The 24,303-nt window shown below is 35.9% G+C and overlaps 2 protein-coding genes across 18 annotated transcripts in view; one reads left to right on the forward strand and one right to left on the reverse strand.

The window, feature by feature from the left end:
- Nucleotides 1-664, reverse strand: part of LOC125662605 (leucine-rich repeat-containing protein 71-like) — a 102,457-nt gene extending 101,793 nt beyond the window's left edge. For all 17 annotated transcript variants that reach the window (XM_056146575.1, XM_056146571.1, XM_056146567.1 and 14 more), the window contains exon 1: nucleotides 516-664. In XM_056146575.1, the coding sequence (XP_056002550.1) occupies nucleotides 516-649 (134 nt within the window). In that variant the 5' untranslated portion in view covers nucleotides 650-664. The remainder of the gene's footprint in view (nucleotides 1-515) is intronic.
- Nucleotides 665-3,566: 2,902 nt separating this feature from the next.
- On the forward strand, nucleotides 3,567-17,259 carry LOC125661643 (BTB/POZ domain-containing protein 2-like). Its single transcript, XM_056147731.1, has 3 exons — nucleotides 3,567-3,649; nucleotides 5,022-5,277; nucleotides 16,212-17,259. The coding sequence occupies exons 2-3, from the start codon at nucleotides 5,024-5,026 to the stop codon at nucleotides 17,257-17,259; spliced, it is 1,302 nt and encodes a 433-aa protein (XP_056003706.1). The 5' UTR covers nucleotides 3,567-3,649; nucleotides 5,022-5,023.
- Nucleotides 17,260-24,303: the final 7,044 nt, after the last annotated feature.

Below are 24,303 nucleotides of genomic sequence, written 5' to 3' on the forward strand. Positions count from 1 at the left end.
CAATGAAAACAGGACTAGGATATAGAACTGGTGTATTAACGCAGACCTCTGTACACGTATGTAAACACGAAATGGTTCTGTTTGTTTAAGTCCATTAAGGGACAATGAATGACAATAAACTCACACCTTAAAGCACGTGAGTTCAGAAAGGTTGATTATCATAAGAACGTGCTCGATACACCAGGGGGCTGACATGTTGTTGTATCTAACTGTATGAATAGCGGAGTTCTGATATCCTTTGCAACACTGTAGTTGTGGGTTTTTTCACATGCAAACTGGTATACTAGTAGTTCTGCTGCAGAACAGAGTATAGACTGCCGTTATTCAGAGAATATATTGATTATAAACATTCTAAAAAATAAAATACATCCCATACATCAATATTACATGTACACAATCTGTTGAAATAGTATGCTATTTTCTATTCATCACAAATATCATGAATATTGGAATTAGAGAGAGAGAGAGGGGGGGGGGGGTTGAAGGACGTGAAATAAAATGAAATATGAACTTACCGCACAAACGATATCCTAGATTTTGCAGAGGATCGCGGAGTTTTTGCCTCTGACTTCGGTGTGCTTAGTCCGGAGTTGGAATCAGATGAGGTATGAGATCTGTTGACACCTGCACTTTTCCTTGATGCAGACATAATCCATCACTTGAAAGCAAACTTCTTAGAGGCGGATAAAACCGGACAGACCTATGCAAACTTAAACTTCTTAAAAAGCAGACAAAAACCGGATAAACTTGAACTTCTTAGAAGTGAGCAAAACCGGAAAACTTAGGCAAACTTGAATTTTTACTGTGACATATAAAACGAGTAATTTTTGTTTCCTCATAATGTAAAACTTATATGGTACCAATTTTGATGCACCAGATGCGCATTTCAACAAATAATGTCTCCTCAGTGATGCTTAAGCCGAAATATTGGAAATCCGAAATAACAATAAACTTGTATAAAAAAAAAAAAAAAAAAAAAAAAAACCTAATCCCCCCCAAAACCAGAGTGACAATGACTGGAGTCAAAATCATTTTCATTTATATGATTTTCCATAAGATAGATTTGAGTCGAATGTAAATTGTATCGTGGTTTTCTTTTCCCCCTTTTTTTTCTCTCCTTTATTAAAATAAATCTAAAAAAAACCACACACACAACAAAACTTGGCCTACTTATTCCAAAACAAGATTAAATTCTGCAATACATTCACAATTTGTGATTTTGTTTTTGAATTGTTGAGGAAACTTAACATTGTTATTAGTGATTTTGTTTTTGAATTGTTGAGGAAACTTAGCATTGTTATTAGTATGTAGTATTTAGCAGTGTTATTATTAACAATAATACTGTTTAGATGAATAGCAATGTTAAACTTTCTCAACAAGTACTGAGTATGTTAATTTAATATAATACATCATGTAGAATTAGGCAGCAGGCAGAGCCTATATATGAGTCTAAAACGAACAACGAATCCGAATAAAAAGAAGTTTTACTACTTACACAAAGTTTTATCGGCGACGAAAATGCCCGAGAGAACCCCCTACAACAAATCCTCGCCCCCAAAAATGCGAATTCCTTGGATTCTTGGAATATTTATGTTTGTAATTCCTCCTGATATCGGAGTCTCTAGATGACGACGCACTCGGACGGGCGTCAACTATCGGTTTAATTCCTTAATGAATTTATAACAACATTGGCACGGAAGAGACAAAAGGCGTAAGGACGGCACGAGATCCGGAAATCGATAGAACGGGAGATTCCGGGTCGATTTTTAGCACCGCTGGATTCCACTTGAAAAAACTTCCCGACATTGATTAGTTGTACTTAAAAAGGACAGAGGTATTGTACTTTAGGAAAGTTTTATTGTGATGCGTCGCTAATTGTATCGGGTATTTCAGTGAAAGAAATAACGAAAGAATTACTTGTAGTCGAGACACGTGAAACTTTGCCGATAATTTGACGATTCGTGCCGCGCACAGTAAAATAGGAAATGTTGAAGTGTTATAAAACTACTGCAGATTAAATTCGTGTTCTAAGTGAGCTTTCAATTTTCATTTTCTAATGGTTGCTCTCATATGTACAAAAAAAAAAAAAAAAAAAGAGAGAGATAGGATGATTTGATCTGAGCTCGTTTTCATGCTTAAAATATTCACAATGCATGACGACTAAAGGAGTTTAGCTGCGGGGTTTAACAAGATCATGCTCAGATCTTTGATCCGCACCGGTAATATTTTATGTATACCGATACACTAAATATGACGTAATCTTACAGGAACGCATTAAAAATCTTATTTCAATAAGAGGCTGGAAGCTCACACCTATATCTGTGATAAATATGATCCTGGATCCAGGTTTTATATCCAAAACACTATAAAATATTCACATTTTGTTTGTCAGAACTAGGTCGTTCTAGGGTTGTTGATCCCTGGGCCCGCACCAGGACTTCGCTTTAGACCCCCTGGAAGTTTAATCGCATGCCCCGCTCATTTAGTTGTTTACCCCCCCCCCCCTCCCCTTCGATCAGATATATCTGAATCCGCCGCTGCATATACGCCTCTATGCAGTACAGTCTTCGATAGAACTGAGAAATCGGGCTGAAATTAAAGTGAAGACGGTTAAAAGAAAATTATAAGTGATTTGAGTTAGTGTGTCCATTGAGAATGAGAGTACCAAGCCCCCGAATGCGTAACCCGAACGCAGTTTCCCCCAAGATTGAGCGGAGGTATAAATGTCTACGTGTTGCGTTGTTGGCTATTGTCAAGAGTGAAATTATTTGGAATTGAAATAAATAAATATAGAAGTTTAAATTTGAAAATTTATCGCATAAAATAGGGAAATGACTGAGGAAATCACCATGGTAGGGGTGAAATTAAGGGTGTGACTTACGGCGAATTGCTATGCGAGTTGTAAAAAAGTACAAATAAACGGGACCCTATATATTAATTTTAAATAAATGATCCCCAACATTGTAAAGTCATTCCAAATGCCAAATTGAAATGAACTTTAAAATGTTGGCGATCATTTATTTAAAATTAATATACAGTAGTTAATTCGTGAGAGGACCAAAGTTTAGTATTGAGGTCTATGGGAAATGAATATGATACTCTTGGTGTACAATACAAGAGAGATAACTCTTATCAAAAGTTTCCTCTTGGCTCCAATCTCGGTAGCGCGGGTTAAAACACTTTGTTTACTAAGGAGACCACCAGATCTACTGCACAACCGAAAGTTGTGAAAGAAAAATCCCATGATCGACATCCAGTTGTGCAGTAGACACCCCCCTTCTAGATTAAAGATTTATTATATTTATATGCATTATTAAGAATTTAAAATCATTTTGAAATTTAAAAGTAATTTTGATTCATTTTCTCAAATCTCGTGCAAAGCAATGGATGAGTAATTTTGTGTTCATTGAACTAAACTTATTTTGCTAGTACATGCGTGTCTGTTTTATGTAGTGTGTGATTGTGACTATCTATAATTGTTGGTTTTGTTTCCGAGCTGATATCTACTCGTCAGAAATAGACCTATTTCTTTAATTAAAATTCATATAACCTGTCACGGATGGTCTGTGTTGTCAGTAGAACTGGTTCGCAAACACGACCTTGAAGAGTCTCAGGGGAAGTTTTCCTTGGAGATTTGTAAACAAGTGAGGTATATTAAGATACAGGTTTATATTATTTACTTTTTTACACATTGATAATTATTGTGTTTTGTGAATATTGCATTTCATAAGCTCACACCGCATAATTCGAGCGCGACCCCGAGTATTTTAAAAGCAGGACATGCCATTCCGAATTTCCTTAAATAAATTGTCGGGGTACATAAAAACTGCAGGAGGCAGCAGTTTTATTTGTGAATGTGTGCAATGTAATCAACGACCGCCGAGCTTCACGAATTACTACGGCCGCGAAGCGACAGGAATGCCGGCAAATTTTCGGTCTAAAGGCTCCCTGGAGCTTATGTTTCAATGTTGTACATAGTTCAAAGTTGTACATGCGAACATATAGGGAAAACTTTGAATATGGGCCAAGGTGATTCAGGTGAGCGATGTGGCCCATGGTCTTCTTGTTTTGCTATGTTTGATTTTCACATAGTTGTATTCACCAGCATAGTGTTGAAGGGGGGTTTTCTTTGCATATCTTTAAACATCTTATAATGTGACTTTGAGGTAAGAAACTGAATCGTGGCATATTAACTAGTATGAATGTATTATTGCATTAAAGAAATGAGATTATGTGTTTTATTTCATATTTAACAAAGGGGTAAAATAGAATTCGTCTCTTCTACGATAATTTAGCTACAACATGGTATGACTGCACTCATTAGCTCTTATCTTCGAATTCAGTGACAAAACTTAACTCAAAATGAATAACGTATTGCAGATATTTCGGGGGCCTCCCATCGCCGGAAACCCACAGTTGATTACGCTTCGTTCCTCTGAGAGAGGAACGAAGCGTAATCAACCGTGGGTTTCCGACGATGGGGGCCTCCTCTAATTTTTTTTTTTTTTTTTTTGGTTTGGAAACGAACTTTCTTGACACCCTTTAAAGGGACTGAATCACGATATTTCCACAAATGTTATTTTTCACTTTTAATGATCAAAATTTACCAAAATTTACTTTCTAATGTGTTTAAAAGGTTTCACAAAAACATCAAGGTTATACATTATCACAGAAGCTCTTTTTAGATAGTCTATTATTTGTTTGGTAAACAAAGATTGCGATATGTTTACAGTTTTCAAAAGAAACGAATATCGATTTAAGTGTATTTTATCTATTACATTTCAAGTATGTTTAGGTAAAATGTGTCATCTAAAACAAAAATTTTTGACTGTGCAAAATTAAGAAGCTTTACATTACAAAATTATTCAACATTTCACTGGTTTTAGACGAGTTATATTTTTAATGTGTTAATAACATCAGAATTGAAAAATATTTTTTTCCTAAAAACGTAACGAGTCCATTTAAATTAGAGAATAACATAATTATCAAAACAGAATTACCATTTTCTTTCTTTTATTCAGCAATGGAACATCCTAAAGAAAAAAAGCAAGGTAACTGCTCATTACAGGACAGCATTCGGCAGATGTACCAACATCACCTTGACACCGGTGACGTCACATTCCAGGTCGGCGAAGATGGCGACGAAGTGAAAGCCCACAAGTTCATCCTGATGTGTCGAAGCAATGTGTTTTTCTCGATGTTTTCCAAACATGATCCACCAAAAGAAGCCCTTAAGCTTACCGACACCAAAAGGGATGTATTCATACAATATTTAGAGTAAGTTAGACTAGCGTAGATAAAATATTCTCTATCAAAATGATTTTAAGCGCTTGTTCTCATACTAGAGCTTCTGCCTTTTAACACTAGGTGTTAATTGTTTATTTCCGTCAAGCCGAAATACTAAAACGCACTTAGTCTGCATGTTGAATAGGTGTTTATTTTACAAATTTAAAAAACTGACAACAATAAGTACAAAATTTACAACTTGAAAACAATAAGTACAAAATTTTATATCTGACAACATGAAGTACAAAATTCAAATCTCACAACAACAAATACAAAATTGAAACCTGATAAAAGTAAATACTTGCATCCTTATAAAGTTATCATAAAATTGTAACAACGTGAGAACATAAAGTATAATATATAAAATATGAAAAAAATTAATAACAATAATAAAATTGAATTCATACCTTATAACTTCGAACATGGCAAAACACCTAGGATAAACACATTTGAAGAAATACAATTTCCATTTTGTTTGAACAGAGAAACATCCGAATACAAAAACAAATCAATTACTTAGTGCGAGGATATTTAACCAAAAACAAAAAAAAAACATAAAAAAATAACCTTTTCCCTCTTAAAATTTTTCATCATGAATTTGCAGATTTATGCATACAACACTTCGGTATTCCCATTAAAGCAGTGAAAGAATTGGAACTCTCACTTTGGGATGTATTATGGTATGGTGATCGTGTCCGTCCGTCCGTCTTCGTGTCCGTCCGTCTTCGTGTCCGGCTCATAACTTAAATACTAAGAGACCTAGAATCATCAAACTTTTTTCAGCTAAGACATTTTGGGTAAAGGGTGTATCGCATTTTAAAGTTAGTTCACCGTGAATTTTGATTAAGACGATATGGCTAGATATGGCGAAACCCTGGCCGACTCATAACTGGACAATTACTTGGTTTAGAATGATCAACCTGGTCAGTTGATGCATCTTAAGGAGGTGTGTCGTGTCCTAAATCAAGATCTCTGTGACCTTTAACTAAGATGATATGGCTATATATGGCATAACTTCTCTCTCCTTTTTTGTTTTGTTTGGACTAATGTAGGTATGAACCCTAGAATGAACAAACTTTGTCAATTCGTGCATCTGTAGATATTGTAGCTTAAAACCAGGTCATTAAAACTTTTAGTGTGGTGAGTATTTTTTTAAAAAAAGCTATGTTTTAAGGGAGGTAATCCCTACATATATTAGAGAGTAATGAAATAACCGTATTCAATAATTATTATATCAAGAAATACACATATTTATGCTCCCTGAAAAATTTCGTGGGAGCATATAGCCGTCGTCATGTCTGTTCGTCCGTCCGAGCTCATACCTCATAAAGCTTTCATCAGAAATTGATATAATTGATCACAAATGTTCCTTGTGACAAGGACGTTTGGACTACGTCTTTCGAGGTCATTTTGTAAGGTCAGAGTCACTTAGAACAAATACAATTTCCTTATCTCAACAGTTTTTATGTATAAGTTCCCATCTCTTAAATCTTTCATAAAAAACTAATCATATTTGATCACAAATATTCCTTTTGAGAGAGGAACTTTTGGACCAAGGTCATTTTGGAAAGGTATAGGTCACTCGGAACATACGCCTTATAGGTAAACAGTTCTTTATTCTAACAGTTTTTGAACAGGTATTGATCATATACCCATCAAATACGTACATGTAATAGACAAATGGCTTTTAAACAAAGGTCACTCAAGTCAGTCATTTTTTAAAGGTCAATGTCACTCAACACTCAGTTTTCCGACTGGTTTTTTGTCGAGACTGGGGCGAGGCAAGGTTGTGTTTGGTCTCCCCTACTGTTTGGCATTCTCATAGACTGGGTATTAAGAAAGTCCTGTGACAGTCATGGATTGCAGATGAAGAAGCGTGTTCGTACACTTAGGGGAATCGAGGACGGTTGGAAACTATCAGACCTCGACGTTGCTGATGATGTGGCTCTGATAGAACCAGACGAAGAAAAATCTACAGCAGCACTGGCAAGACTTAGGAGAGCAGGAAAAGAGGTTGGCCTTGTAGTTTCTGCAGAGAAAACCAAGGTTATGCCAATAGGTGAAACACCGGCATGCGTGAAAGATGAAGAGTCTACCATTGATAAAGTTTAGAAGTTTAACTACCTAAGCTCAACTGTAACACCAATTAATTCCATCGATACTGAGCTGAACATTCTAATAGGAAAAGCCGCCAATGCATTTAAGAACTTGCGCAACACTTGGAGAGCAAAGATCAGCTTCAAAATAAAAATGAGAATATATAGAGCAGTTGTCATTCCAACATTGCTGTATGCATCTGAGACATGGGTCACAACCAGGAAACATGAGCAACGACTAGACGCCTTCGATTCCAGATGCCTTAGAATTATTCTGAAGACCAAATGGTGGGAACGAAGGCGCAACAGTGACATTCGAGAGCTCACAGATCAACCATTTGCCTCAACACTACTCATGAGGAATCGGCTGAGATGGTTTGGTCACATGTCGAGGATGGGAGACGAAAGATTCCCTAAGCGAATGTACGAATGGGACCCTACATCGGTCGGAGGCAGACGAAAACAAGGACGACAACGGCAGAGATGGCGAGACACGCTGGCAAGAAACTTTACAACTGCGGGCCTAACATATCAGGAGGCCGAAAATATAGCCAAAGACCGTGTGACATGGAGGGATACCATAGCGGCACTGATGTGATAACAATCACTAACAGTATCCAGTCAGTCAGTCAGTCAGTCAGTCAGTCAGTCACTCACTCACTCACTCACTCACTCACTCACTCACTCACTCAACATACACCTTATACCTTATACATGAAAAAACCCACTTCATTTCAACGATTTTTCAACAGTTTTGATCTTTTGGACCAAGGTCACTCAGAAGATATCGCTTTTATGAGAATAAATGCCTTATTTCAAGAGTTTTTGAGCAGGTATTGATCATATATCGCACAAATAATTAATAGGGAAATGGCTTTCATACATAGGTCACTCAAGGTCATTTGGTAAAGGTCACTCAACATATATCTTGCATATGAAAAAAATTAATTTAAACAATATTTCAACAGTTATTCATCTTTGGACCAAGGTCGTGAGAGTTCCATCGCCAAACGCTCGGCATTAGGTGTGAATGTCACGGGTCCTCGGAGATTACCTTAAAAACGGATGACCCGTGTCATAGTAGGGTTAGCTAAAGAACCATCACTGCTCAATGGCCGTAAATAGGCCTAAATTTGAAGCCCTTCACCGGTCTTGGTGACGTCTCCATATGAGTGAAAAATTCTCGAGCGCGACGTTAAAGCTGACCTGAATTAATAAATACGTACACCTTTCTCATCTTATCCGCCATATTTCTTTCAGGTAGCCTAATTTACTCTACTCGTATATACCCCAAATATGATTGTCACACCTGAGTGATTTTTCTAGGTGGACTCGACCAGTGCACATCTCCGATAGTAATAAATAAGGAATGCGAAACAAATAAAATCACATTTTAAAACATTATGCTTTGCTCAAAATTACAAAATATGTATTGTATACCAATGCGACATTCCGAAAGTTTAGATAATTTAGAAAAAAAAATGCAAAAAAAAAAAGCTTTTCTCTCATACTTGCAAGTGCATGCAAGTAGTTGCAGTTTCTTATGAAATAAATGCGGAGAAATCATTTACCAATTACATACTGATAGAATGGAATAAGCAAAGAGCATAAAATATGTTATTTATATCAATTCTTGCAAAATACAGGTGCATGCCATATACGTAATATGTAATGCACATGGCATATTCGCCACAAAAAAAAAACCATATCAAATACGGACGTCTATTCAACAGGTATCGGAGATGTGCACTTACCGAAAATATTAGATTCTCTTTATTCTGATAAATCCACGAAACAAAATGATAAACTCCATTTGTATCTCGTTAGAACTTTACAACACGTTGTCATTCCATTATACAGACTGCGACACACTTCACCCGTGCCAAACAGGGTGTCTTCAATCAGGGGAGATGTCAGAATCGAAAATTTTTGTTGTATTGAATGCTTGTCTGGTCGAGGTTTTGCAGTTTACAGAAATCAGGAATCTAATCATATACACTGAGCATCTGGTGGGATATATTGCGTGCTCAATTAAAAATTTATCGATGATCATATACAAATTTGGATATACAAATAAGGGAATAATGATCGAAAATATACATCTGTTTAAAAATGCGGGTATTACATTTGCAATCCATAATAAACAGTTGATTACAAATACACATATAAAAGGAAATGTATAAACGAAAATATAGTTTTACTGTTTCTTTTGGAACCACATAATTATTTACGGTCTCTGTATGTCCATATTCATTGATTGAACGAGAGAGAGAGAGAGAGAGAGAGAGAGAGAGAGAGAGAGACTGTCCTACTTCGATGTACAATATATCATTTCACAGAAGGAAAGAAAATTGATCACTGATATAATGGTAAGCTTACAAGCATTAAAAAGTTCCAGCTATTTAAAAATTTGTTACTGACAATATATTAAAAACTTACAGGAGTTGATGCTTATAATTGAATTCATTACAATTTTTTTAAAAAAAAAATATCAGTTTAAACTGTGCATGTAGAAAATACTGACTTTGTATGTTAGAATAACGGGGAAAAGTAAATTGTCAAAAAAGTGTGGAGAGCAGACCAGCCCAGCCTCCCTGCCCACCCCAACCCCTTGTATACGTGCCTGAAACAACATATCAGTTCGTGTTGAAAGAAAGGTGCATATCTGCATTTCATTAAATTCCAAAGGAGCTCGAATTTATGTGTTCCCCTATTAATTATTTTGTATGCAAGATTCGTTCCCGAATTTAGAACCATGCTTTCAGTCAGAGCAGAAATGAATTCATTTTGAAGTACATCTAGTTTGAATGCAAATGTGGGGTTCGTTCTTTTAATTTCATCAGACTCATTAGAACCCCCTCCCCCAAACTATGCAGCTTTGTTTTTATTGATATCCAAATCGGCATATGAATCCGGATATAAATTATATAATGTTTTTTCGTGATCATATAGATATCGATACTAGAAAATGTTTATACTCTTGTCTTTTGCATGTCCTACTAATGCATTACAGTAGATTGAAACTGTATCATATCAAATAAAACCTCAACACGAATTTTACTGATTTATGAATACTAACATCTTATCGAATACATTTGAATTTGAAATTTCGACGTACAGCGGTATGTCTATTTTCAGAATATATCCATTGCGCCAGATCTACGAAATGCAAATAATCATTATGGCATGTTACAGAAACGTTAAAGCATACATATGCTATAGTCCTGCAATGCATGCATACGATTTTTCTGAATACATGTATGTATGTATTCGTGAATGAAGTTCCTACGCTTAAAACTTTTGGCCTTTATGCATTTTGTTTTGTGATTTTGGTTTACCATTCCTTACACTGTGTAAATGAAGGAAAACGTGGTAAAGGGTGCAATTCTACACCATACAATTAGTATGCATGCATGTGTTGAAAAGCAAAATGTACATGTAATAACCAGACATATATCGTCATTTTTCATGGGAGGGGGGGGGGTACAACAGGAAGAAAAAAATGGAAAATTGGATTCTTCAAAATTTCTTGCCCTTCAAAATAATAATTGAAAAAGATGAACGAAAACAGCAATAAAATAAAATTTAAAAAAACAACAAACAAACAAAAAACCAAGATGTTTTATCCGATGTTCAAAGTCCTAATGTGGGGGTGAAGGGTTAAAACAGTCTTTTACTTTGACTGCCTCAATAATTTCCCCCTACACTTCATTTGCTTACATCGTTGGGGGTGGGATGGGGTGTTTAGAGTCCTCTACCATGAGTGCCTCATAATATCTTCATTTTCTTAATTGGTGGTGGTGTGTGTCTTCTACTATTGTACAAGAACTTTCAAGCTGGAGTCAAGTTTGGAGGGGTTGGGGTTGTCACCCAATATATTTTTTACTTGCATTACAAAATAACGGCCTATCACTTCTGTGGGCGCGGGTTCAAAACCCGCTCGCACCGGTAAGTGAGAAAGTTTCCCAGTTTATTTTCGGAAGGTCGGTGGTCTCTTTCCAGGTACATTGTATCTGGTTTCTCTCTTCCACCAACAAAAACTGGGCGCCACCAGATTACTGAAAAATTGTTGAGTATGGCGGAAAACATAAAAAAAAAATAAATAAAAAAAAAATGGATATTGTTATCAAAGATGGGGGGCAGACACTCCTGTCCCCTCCCCTTGATTCTATGTACCTTTGTACTTGACCTTTGTATTTGGGAGAGGGCCTATATAGGCTATGGCTGTTGCCCAATCCTGTTGAGTTTCTCAATAAAATATGTTTAAATAAAAAAATTATATGTGCTTGATAACTACGCATATGATAAACTCAATTACTATATTTTGCATTACTACAATTTGCGTCGAGTTCAACGCAGAATGTAATAAAGCAAAATGGGATAGATATATAAGATCTATTGAGCGTCGAATTAGCATAAAATGAACAAATTGAAAATAGCATTGTTTAAAAATATGTTTAATTTTTAATCATTGCGTGCTTTAAATGAATGAAATAAATCTGTATTATCAATTAATGAGAGCAATATTGAGTTACTGTTCTCTTATATTGAATTAACGATATCATTTGTCTTAATAAGAACGCGATTATTACAAGATCATCGTTTGAATCCCCCCCCCTCTCTCTCTCTCATCCCATACACTCGTGCAGTGTTGTATATGCAAATTATCTATGCACAAACAATTTATGTACCTAAATGATTTCCTGATTTATAAATCTGCAATACTCTGACAAGTAAATCATACGGTATAAGGATTCATGCACAATACAGGGTAAATATTCTACTCTGATACTTCCCCTGATTGAAGATAGCTGATCGGCACGGACTAAGTGTGTCGCAGTCTGTACAATGGACAATGTTGTTTACTGTTGGAATACAAATGGAGTGTATCGTTTTGTTTCATGGATTATGCTAATAAAGGGAGTTTTACTACTACTTTGAGTATTTTCGTGTACACGTACATCTTCAGTCCTTTACAGATATTACGAGTAGACCCAGGTAAATAGTCATCCGCATTCGATGCTTTTTCATGGCGAGCATACATGACCATGTCTTCTTTATACGTACAGTAGCATTTATGTATTTGCATTTTGCTTGAAGTAAGTGTGAATGGTATATATTTTATACCCTTTGCTTATTCCATTTCATCAATAGATGTAAATAATAGATGAAATATTTCTCCGCGTTTGTGTATAGTTTTGACATATTTACTGCAAATGTACGCACATTCACGTAAAGAAAAGGCATTCTATATTTATTTATCCAAAGCTTTTAGAATGATTTACTACTGTACGATATGTTTATTGTAATTTTGAGCACTGCGTGGTGTTCCAAACGAGATTTCATTTCTTCTTGATGTCCTATAAATTAGTATCGGAAATGTACGTGTTACCTGTCGAAGCTACCCGCACAGGTAAATCGAAGACACTGATGTGAAGTGAAGCGTAGCAAAACTCGTCCCCTTATATACCATGCGAACCCTGATACATATAACAATAGAATATCCAACTAATATGGCAGATTAGCAAAGAAATATGGCGGACATATAGAATTATACTATATTTATTAATTCATGTCAGCTTTAAGCAAGATACAACAATCAGTCAATTGGACCAAGGTCTCTCAAGGTTATTTTGGAAAGATCAATGTCATTCATAACACATACCTTATATGAAAAGAGTGCCCTATTTTAATTGTTTTAGCTCACCTGAGCTGAAAGTTCAAATGAGCTATTCTGATTACCTCTTGTTCGTCGTCTGTCCGTCTGTCTGTCTGTAAAATTTTCATATTTTAGACTTCTCCAGAATCACTGGGCCAATTTCAACCAAACTTGGCAAAATGTATTCTTGTGTGAAGGGCTTTCAAGATTATTCAAATGAAGGGCTATACCCCCTTCAATGGGGGAGATAATCACAAAAATGCAAAATAGGGTGGGGTTATTTAAAAATCTTCTTCTCAAGAACACTGAGCTAGAAGAGCTGAAATTTACTTCAAGTTTGTGAAAACCATGACCCCCGGAGGTAGGGTGGGGCCACAATAGGGGATCAAAGTTTTCCATACAAATAGATATGGAAAATATTTAAAAATCTTCTTCTCATCAACCACTAAGCCATAAGAGGTGAAATTTACTTGAGAGCTTTCTGACATAGTGCACATTCAAGTTTGTTGAATTCGTGGCCCCGGGGGTAGGATGGGTCACGATAGGAAATCAAAGTTTTACATACATAAAATAGGGAAAATCATTGAAAATCTTTTGAAGAATCACTGGGCCATCATGGGGAGGGGGGGGGGGGGTAGCCTCGGGTAGGATTGGGCCGCAATAAGGGATCAAAGTTTGACGTGCAAATATATAGAAAAAATCTTTAAAAATATTCCCAAGAACCATTGGGCCATAGAAGTTTACATTTACATGAAAGCTTCCTGCCATAGTGCAAATTCACGTTTTTAAAAATCATGGCACCTGGGGGTAGGTTGGGGCCAAAATAGGGTTCAACATTGTAAATGCTGAATATAGGGAAAATCTTTAAATATGGGTCAAGGTGATTCAGGTGAGCAATGTAGCCCATGGGCCTCTTGTTGAACAGGTATTGATCATATATCACACAAATAAGAAATAGGGAAATTACTTTCAGACGAAGGTCATTCAAGTTCATTTTGTAGAGGTCAAAATCACTCAAGATATACCTTATATATGACAAAACCTTCAGATTTTAACAGTTATTGATCATTGTGCAAGTCATTTCTTATATGAAGCAGTTCATTGATTAGAGGAGCATTCATCAGTTTTACTGATATTCTTGTTTCATAAAATGTTACATAATAAATAATATGAATACTTATTTTGTTTCTAACACTAACGGTATAGATATCTGCAGTGTTGTATTATAAAATTTCCAAAGATTTAACGTCAAGCACATCACAGAGCAGATAGAGGAATTGTCTCATGGGAATGATTATTTAATCTAATTGTGTTTCAAGAAGTTTCATCTGTCTGTCCAATTAAGATTCTATTAGCCCCTTATTTAGAATAAACTTTGTACAAACCAAAAATAAGTAAATCATCCCAAAATTGATTTATGTGTCGTTTGAATTTGTACACCGCCTTACAATGCCATTTTTATGTATTTATACATGCATATTGTAACAATGATATAAGACGTATGTCTTAAGCAATAAATATAATGAATGATTGATCGTTTATTTTAGGCCCCATCGAAAAAATTTCACTCATATTGAGATACCAACAGCTGTAGGTGAAATACCACGATTTATGCTTAGCACTCAGGGTTCTTTAACACACCAGCGTCTGTCGCGACACGGGACTTCCGTTCTTAAGGTCATATCAGAAAGACCCCGTGATTGCCGAGCGTTTGGCAAAGGAACAACCACTACCTATGTTTAAGTCGTAGGTTTGACGCGGACATGGCATGGACGGGGCTCGAACCCACGACCTTCCGGTTACGAAGCGAACGCTATACCAATAAGTTAAAGATTGATTGATTGGTTGTACATTGTTTAAAGTCCCTCTCGAGAATTTTTCACTGATATAGAGACGTCACCATTGCCGGTGAAGGGCTGCAAATTTTAGGCCTATCCTCTGTTTATGACCATTCAACAGGGAGGGATCGTCATTGTGCCACACCTGCAGTAACACAGAACTTAGTATTTTACAGTCTTATCCAAAGTATCGCCCCATTTAATCACCTCTTACGACAAGCAAGGGTTACTGTCTACTGGAGATCTATTCTAACCCATATCTTCATGGAATCCATTTAAAAGAACTCATGTAAAACTTATATGGTACCAATTTTGATGCACCAGATGCGCATTTCGACAAATAATGTCTATTCAGTGATGCTCAACCGACATTTTTGAAATCCGAAATAACAGTAAACTTGTAGGCCCTCAGAGCTATTTTAGGGAAAAACAGAGTGCCAAAAAAAGTGGAGTCAAATTCGTCTAAGGATAAGAGCTATGCATGAGGGAGATAATCCTTAACTTTGAAATGAATTTCTAAATTTTATCCCAGCAGTTAAATATACATCCGTATTTTCAAGCTAGTAACGAAATATAGAGATCATCTAATTATTAGTAATAAAATGAAAAAATGTTTTTGAATATTTTTGTAGTTATTTTAGCAATTCAGGAGATATATTGACAAGTCAAATTCAATGTGCAATAGACACATTAAAAGGAATAATCTTGATTTCACCTCAAACCTAACATCAAATATATTAGTGCAATCTCTGTACTAATTAAGGTTGACATGATTTTGTGTCATACAATTTTATCTGTTTATAATGTAAGGTGAAGATAATGAACAGTGGTCAATCTCATAACTCCTATAAGCAATACAATATAGAGAGTTGGGCAAACACGGACCCTACGTATACCAGAGGTGGGATCAGGTGCCTAGGAGGAGTAAGCAACCCCTGTGGGCCGTGAGCCCTATATCCTGATCAGGTAAACGGAGTTATCCGTAGTCAAAATCGGCCTAACAATCTGTATGAAACACGTTAGACAACATTTGACCCAATGGTAGGTTGTATTGGCAAACTAGATCGTTATAAAGACTATAGAATTTGCGAAATAATGACTTTAAACGAGATTGTTGGAACCCCTGCACCATCAATGTGTTTGTCAGTAGTCTGCTTCAATTTAAAAACTGACATGCGTAGAACAAGCTAATCAACATCTGACCGGCGTATCCTGTGCTGTGGCGGTGCTTTTTATCATCGGTTTAAAACATAGAAATACCATAGATGCTGCATATGTTATGGGGTGCAGGATATTACACTAACAAATCGATTTATTCGTTTTTATTTACAGATTTCTGTACACTGATTTCACTCAGGTGACTGCTGAGAACTTTGGTGATCTGATGTGCTGCGCTAAAAAATACGAAACAGAATTCTTGTCAGTCCTGTGTAAGAAGTCGTTAAGGAATTTCATCTCAACAAACATCGTTTGTCAAATGATGGAATTCTCTCAGATCTACAATGACCTGGAGATCGTGAATATCTGCTTGGGAACAGTTGAACATCACATGCCCTCTTTTCTATACACAGATTTATTTTTGCAGCTGTGTCCCACGTGTGTGTACAAAATAACGCAATATGACAGAATGCTCGCTCCAGAGAAAGTTATTTTTGAACGCGTTTTGAAATGGTCTGAAAAAGAATGCACGAGACAAAAATTATCAGTCACGGCCGAAAACCAAAGAAAGATCTTGGGAGACATCCTGTACGAGGTCCGCTTTCCCATTATGGATCACCAGTATCTGGAAGATGTCGTCTGTGGATCGAAACTTCTGAATGATGGAGAGAAGGTAGATATTTTACGACAACAGTTGAAATCGAAAAAAGAAAACCCAGGAAAGTTCAAGACCCATACAAGAATATGGGAGCCAACAGCAGTGATGTTAAGCAAATGCCACATCTCCAAAGCAAAGCTTTATAGTTTTAAAGCAGGCTGCGAATTCTCTCTACGATTTGGAGTATCCTCACAAACCGTTTTACTCGGAATATATCTCAATATTGAGTGTATAAACCCTTATTTCTTCCAAGTTAAAAACTCGAACGTGATTGCTTCCATCACGCCTTTGGAATTGTTAGGTGGCGATACTACCGAAACAGTGAAGGATTTCTCCACACCGTTCATTAAAGTTAAAGAAAATCTTATCGAACTTTATCCCCGATTCTTCATCCCGCTTAAGAAGGGTGTACAATACACCGTTTCTGTTCGCTTTGATGATAAATTGCAAACCAGTCTCCAGTTTAAAGAAATGCAGCAACTGCCAACACCTATTGCATTTAATAGAAAAACTCTATCAGTGTCTACATCATCTCATCTCATTAGAGGACTGTGGATGACTTAGTGCCGAGAATATTATGAATTGTATTCTCACATTTTGAGGTTTTCACGATCTGAGTTGATATTTCTTGGTCTTTGTTGTCGTTGTTCATAATCATAGGATTAGTACTTAAAACATCTAAGTGTAAGGAACATATACGATGTAGTTTTGCTTAACAGCAGGTCTTAAGCAAGAAAGATTTATCTTGTGAGGGGGCGGGACATCAGGTGATAGACGGAATGAAGCACATATATCTATTGACGTCCTCTTTGATAAATAAGGCTTTTACTTTTTATGATTTGATTAATAAAAACAAACAGCGAAGCGGGTACGTGAAATCCTACGAAAAAGTTATGAAAATGAGTAGGTTTTTATACATTATCAATTACATGTTTTTCCAAAACTTCAGGAATGTTGGGGGGTGGTGGTGTGGGTGTGTTTTACCTACCTTTAGAAATGTTTCATATATATGAAGACGTCACCAGCTGTAGGTGAAGTACCACAATTTTTTTTACCACAAATTTAGACCTACATGTAAAACTTATACGGTACCAATTTCGATGCACCAGATGCGCATTTCGACAAATAATGTCACTTCAGTGATGCTCAACCGAAATGTTTGAAATCCGAAATAACAATGAAGTTTTAGAGCTATTATAGCCAAAAACAGCGTGCAAAAAAGGTGGAGTCAAATTCGTCTAAGGACAAGAGCTCTGCATGAGGGAAATAATCCTTAATTTTGAAATGAATTTCTAAATTTTATAACATCAATTAAATATACATCCGTATTTTCAAGCTAGTAACGAAGTACTTAGCTACTGGGCTGTACATGTAAAACGTCTGCTTAATTTTGTACAAGATATTGAAAATAAAACTTGATGTTTGAGTCACTGGATGTTTACACAGAATATTAAAATTTGCGGTTTTTATCATAATCTGCTTTAATGATACTTTCAGATATTACATTACGGATAATGTAATTAACGTTACACATTTAAAGGGACTGATTCCCGATTTTTCCCAAAATTTTATTTTTCACTTTAAATTATCAAAAGCTGCTGTCTGATATGTTTTAAAAATTTCACATAAAAATTAAGGATATACATTATCACAGAAGCTCACTTTAGAGAGTTCATTATTTGTTTTGTAAACAAACATTGTGGTATGTTAATTGTTTCCGAAATTTTCAAAAGAAATGGATATCGATCTAAGTTCCTTATAACGTTCACATTTCGAGCATTCTTCGGGTAAAATGTGTCATCTAAAAGTTAAAATTCGCGACTGCAAACTTAAGATGCTTTATATTAAAAATTAATATTTCACGTGTTTGTTTGTTTGTTTACATATAAAGACTTGAGTCTTTGTTTACATAACACAAATTAAGGCTAAGATATAGTTTTTATTATTGCATTCAGAAGGTCAAACTTTTGGTTGTCAACATTAAATGAGTTATACTTTTAATATATAACATCAATAATAAAAAAATATTTTGTTAAAAAATCGTTAACCAGTCCCTTTAAAATTAAGTTTCTAAGTCACCTGAGTTTACACTTGCAATACGCAACTTTTGAGATATCAGTTCTTCTGTGATGGAGGTACGCTCAGTGTTCTGTTGAACGTTTGGGTGGGTACAAGATGTATACATATACTATAAACTAGCTATGTAAATACGGATAAAGGTAGTGAAAATGTTAATTTTGTTTATATCAACCGTTGATATACATTAAACTGACCATATCAAGAATAACATTTGTTTGATTTAGGCCATTAAATTAAATATGAAATCATTTTTTATTTCCTCCTCCGCACGAGGGATATTTTAATCAAAGAAAAAATGGTGATCATCGATTTTTGTTTGAGCTAATTTATTATTAGATACTAATAAACTTACTAATATTGTGTGTCCCTGCAGATTGGGTGGTTGCATGACGTCTGATAATCGGCCTTAAGGCAATATATGAAGGCAGCTATAAGCATTTGTACCCACCGCGTGTGGACGATACTATGTTTTGCGTCTCACTGTGTGTAAGAGTTCCAGAAAGGGAAAGAACTATTGGGGAACTCGGAAATTGCGTATTGTTCTGCGTCCGTCGTCGTGCGTTCTCCGTCGGGCGTTAATGATGAACATTTTTAACTTCTTTTTTAAAACTACCATTCCATTTCTTTTCAAATTTAGTCTGAGGCTTCTCTAGGACAGGACGGACGTAAATTCTAAATTTCAGGACTCATGCATCCCTCGGGCCTATTGGGCTGGACAAAAACTGGCAAAAATTTACCAATTCTAAACATTATTCTTCCTTACAACCACACAGGTGCAAGAAGAATGAACTGCATGCATTGCGCAGTATTGTAAAGCAGGAAAGTCACTGCAAAAATTATAATTATCATGACCCCAGGGGTAGAGGTTCTAATGTCAGGTCAGGGCCAAACTTGGTATATAGTATGTATGTGTAAAACAGTAAGAAAAAGAACATATTCTTTAATTTTGATATTAAATTGAAACTAAATACTTAGAAGGATGAAGAGGTAGCCAATCAGCCCTTTACCAAAGTTGCAATTTCATACTTAGATATTCTTATTGAAATTAGATACTAGCGACAAACTAACAACTCAACTTTATGACAAACTTCCTATGATTTCAGCTTCTCCATCGTCAATTTCCCATATTTTTGTAGCAATATTCCAATATCACCTGCATATGGTGCTTATATCTCTCAACTCATTCGATACGCAAGAGCTTATTCTGCGTATGGTCAGTTTTTAAAGTGAAGCAGGCTACTGACAAACACGTTGATAGTACAGGGGTTTGAACAGCCTCGTTTAAAGTCAGTGTGTCGCAAATTCTATGGTCGTATAACGATCTAGTTTGCCAATACAACCTATCGCTGGGTGCAATGCTGTCTGACGTGATTCATACCGATTAGTTGACCGTTCTTGACACACTGATTTTGACTACAGATAACTCCGTTTACGTGGTCAAGATGTAGGACTGACGGCGGATGTGACCGGTCGACAGGGGATGCTTACTCTTCTTAGACACCCGATCCCACCTCTTTTGTGTTCAGTGTCCGTGTTACTTTTAACTAATATTCAGGGTTAAGGGATGATTACTCCTCCTAGGCACCTGATCCCACCTCTTGTATATCCAGGGATCCGTGTTTGCCCAACTCTTTGTTTTGTATTGCTTATAGGAATTATGAAATTTGTTGTGTAACAGGAATATTTTTACGTACGAATTACTCAGAAGTAGAACTTTTCATGAGTTACTGCCCTTTTCTTAAACTCCCCAGTTAGTACAATCAGATTTGTCAGTCGATATAGATGCTCAGAGACAGAAGTCTCCACGCGCACCACGTACGGCAAAGATGCCACCACACCTTGTACAGAGTACAACCCTTTATCGTATCCTGTAGTCCCACAGTGCAAGTTTTTATTATATTTTCATTTATTTATGACATGCAGTATTTATGTTTGGATGTAAGTGTAGGTAAACAATGTACCTGTTTGGCGGGAAATAGTTCGTGCATAGTCAACCATTGTTTATGAGATATATGTAGTAAAAGTTATCATTTCTTTTCATTCAATATTACTTGATAGTCATACTAGTATTTATATTTTTTGAATACTGCATAATTAATTGGTATAATGTGAAGTTAATTGTTTATACAAATTTTCATATTCTTAAAATACTCATTATTTGTCAATCGTGAGTGCATAACTTTATTGTAAGCTATTCTGAATTTCTTTATGTAATTGTGTATTTATTTTTGTTACAGCTTTTTACTAATTGAATAAACTGACGTACAGAAACCTAGGCTTTGTGTCAGTACAAGATTGATCACTATTCTTATCTTTGCCTTTCATTCAGGTAAAAGATAGGGCATGTTGACCTCTTTTTCACAAGTATGTTATGTTTTTTGAAAAATAACTTTAACTCAGAGATAATTGATTTGTTATTCAATTCGTAAGATATTGATTACAATAATTTAACGATGTTACATGTCATACATATTTCTTGAAAATGCTTTCTTGCTTTGGTTTACATATATACTTTTGAATACAAACATATTGTTCTGTATTAAATTCTTTTAAAGTATTCTTTTTTTTGTGTGACAAGGAAATTGGCCCAATATGGCCAACGCCTGCCACGACACGATACCTATGTTCTTCAGGTCATATCAGGAACATCCGTGATTCTCACTTTTAAATGCCGAGCTATTGACGTGTGGAACTAATTCCAGATTCCTCTTACTCTTAGGTCCGCTTTCATTGTGCGACATGTCACAATATAAAAGCGGAGGTAAGAGTCAGAGAGAATTCGAATTAGAGTTGGACTCGAACTCGTGAACTCCGCTTACGACGCGAACGCTCTAATCACTGGGCTGCCCAGTAAAATATGAACGATTTTATAGAAAAAGCTATGACATTGCAAAATATTAAAAATGTATAGATTACCAAAAAGGACATATCTTTAATTATTTTTTCAATTACAGTTACTTTATTAGTACCATCACTAGGCTCTTTAACTTTAATATATATTATTAGACGAGCAGTGCAGTGACCTGCCCTTAAAGCGTTAAGGTGAACTTTAGAATTAGTGAAGGGGGGGAAACCTCAGGCCTAGGAAAGAGATTTAAATAATGTCTCTTTTGCGACTCCGTTGTGTATAAAGTATCATGTTTTCTATTGCAGTTACTCACATATCATACCCGACAAACTAGACAGTCACTGTGGTTATTAGTCCCCTACCGACGAAGTCGAAGGGGACTTTAGGTTTGCGCTCCATCCATCCGACCGTCTGTCCGTCAGTCCAGTTTTCCGCACTTTTTCTCTGTTCTTGCAGATATTTATTTCATATTTGGTATGTGGCTTTGCCATAACAAGTTACAGATCTAGTTCGAATTACGTCTCGGTCCGTTGATTTTTCACTTAATTATTGCCCTTGGACTTAGAAAAATAGCATAAATAATCAGTTTTCCCGACTTTTTTGGTTGTGCTTGCAGATATTCATTTGATATTTGGTGCATTGCTTTGTCATAACAAGTTACAGATCAAGTTTGAATTTGGTCCCGGTCCGTTCACTTAGTTATGACCCTTGGACTTAGAAAAATAGCATAAATTATCCGTTTTCCGGACTTGTTTTGGTTGTGCTTGTAGATATTCATTTGATATTTGGTACATCGCTTTGCCAAAACAGGTTACAGATCAAGTTTGAATTTGGTCCTGGTCCGTTGATTTTTCATTTAGTTATGGCCCTTGGACTTCGAAAAAAAGCATGAATTGTAAGTTTACATCCAGTCAACAGGGGATGCTTACTCCTCCTAGGCACCTGGTGTGTCCAGGGGTCCGTGTTTGCCCAACTATCTATTTTGTATTGCTTGTAGGAGTTATGAGATTGATCACTGTTCATTATCTTCACCTTGCATCCAAGTTTCTTATCTCTGTAGATACGAATACTACACTCATTAAAACTTTTAGCATAGTAATACAACGACATAGCTGAATTATTCATGATCACCTACATATCACAGTTTATTGACTTGGTAAAAGACCTAAACTTAATTATAAATTTGTCTTTTTTCCTGGTCTAGTCTCTACTCGATTAGTAGTTGATTTCCAACCATTCCTATCCTGGTTCTCCAATTTTCGCTTTTACCATAACCTACATAATGAACTTTGAATATTGTTGTGGTACAGCAATTTTTGCAACCGGTAGGGGACTATGTATTGCCATACAATACTCTCAGAATGCTTGTTTATACCAATATTTATATTTGAAATGCAAACATGGAATGAACATATAAAAGTACTGGCTAATAGAAGTTTAAATGCCCATGGCAGTCCATGTTAATTTCCATAGTCCGCCAATGATTCTTTTATTTGCATGCAGATGAAGCGATACATGATAGACCTGATCAACGCAAAACATGATAGAAAACGGAAAACCTTAATGCAAAACTCGATACGATAGGATACACGCACGATACGATAGGATACACGCACGATACGATAGGATACACGCACGATACGATAGGATACACGCACGATACGATAGGATATATGCACGATAGAAATGTCAAGAATAACGTTGCGGGTACTGGTTTTTTTTTTTATTTGATTTCATTCTCAAAAATGAATTTATTCGCAATATACAACATGCACAAGGATCCAGAAAGTTACTGAAATCAATGTTGAAGATCAAGACTGATGGATAAATATGACCTCTGGTTTAGCATGCATCTGTAGTCTACACAAAATGCTCAAATGTTGATCATTTGATCACATTCGTCCACTTTTTTAATGTTGATGGTTACCTGTGAACAATTTTTTTTAAAGTACTCCGCACTTTAAATTTGTGTACATATTTATGTATATATTTCACTTTGTTTATTTGCATACCTATATATATTCCTCTGACTTTACTTGTATTGATACATGAAACTGTATTGTACCCCATGTACCATTTCCATTGTGGTTTGAGCGAATAAATTGAATGAATGAAAGTTTTAACTCAATAGTACATGACACATAGCCTATTCCATCAGCATCGGGTGTTTGGGCAAGAACAATACAAGAACTAGACAATGAAATCGTGTACACGTGTTCTGGCTTAGTAAGCATGAGACAGACAGTGCGGAACCAAACTTATTTTTCTGATACGTTGATGAAAGGATAAACTAATGGCTAACACTGGCAATGAAGTTTTAAACTATCTTACGGCTATGATTTATGGAGCTTGTGTACTTATCGCGCTCAGGTAACTTAAGATTATGTAACATCAAAGTGCATTAGCTAGACTGTTTTGCTTTTTGTGTAAAACCTCTTCATTTTCCTTCTCAGCTGAATTAAACTTTCCTTTGAATTATATTTCTGTTTACACATAATGTTGCACAGATTCTAAAGACAAGTTATTTGACAAAGTGTTTGTACAAGTATTCTAACTTCGCTCGTTCTGGCGTGATTTTACATGTATAGTCGAATATGTTGGATAAGATATTGACTTTTCTATGATCATAAACTTGTGTTTACTTAGTCCTTATAACAATCCTATCTAAGTGTTTGTGGTAG

The sequence above is a fragment of the Ostrea edulis genome, chromosome 8 (genome assembly GCF_947568905.1).
Source record: "Ostrea edulis chromosome 8, xbOstEdul1.1, whole genome shotgun sequence".
NCBI classification, from domain to species: Eukaryota; Metazoa; Mollusca; class Bivalvia; order Ostreida; family Ostreidae; genus Ostrea; species Ostrea edulis.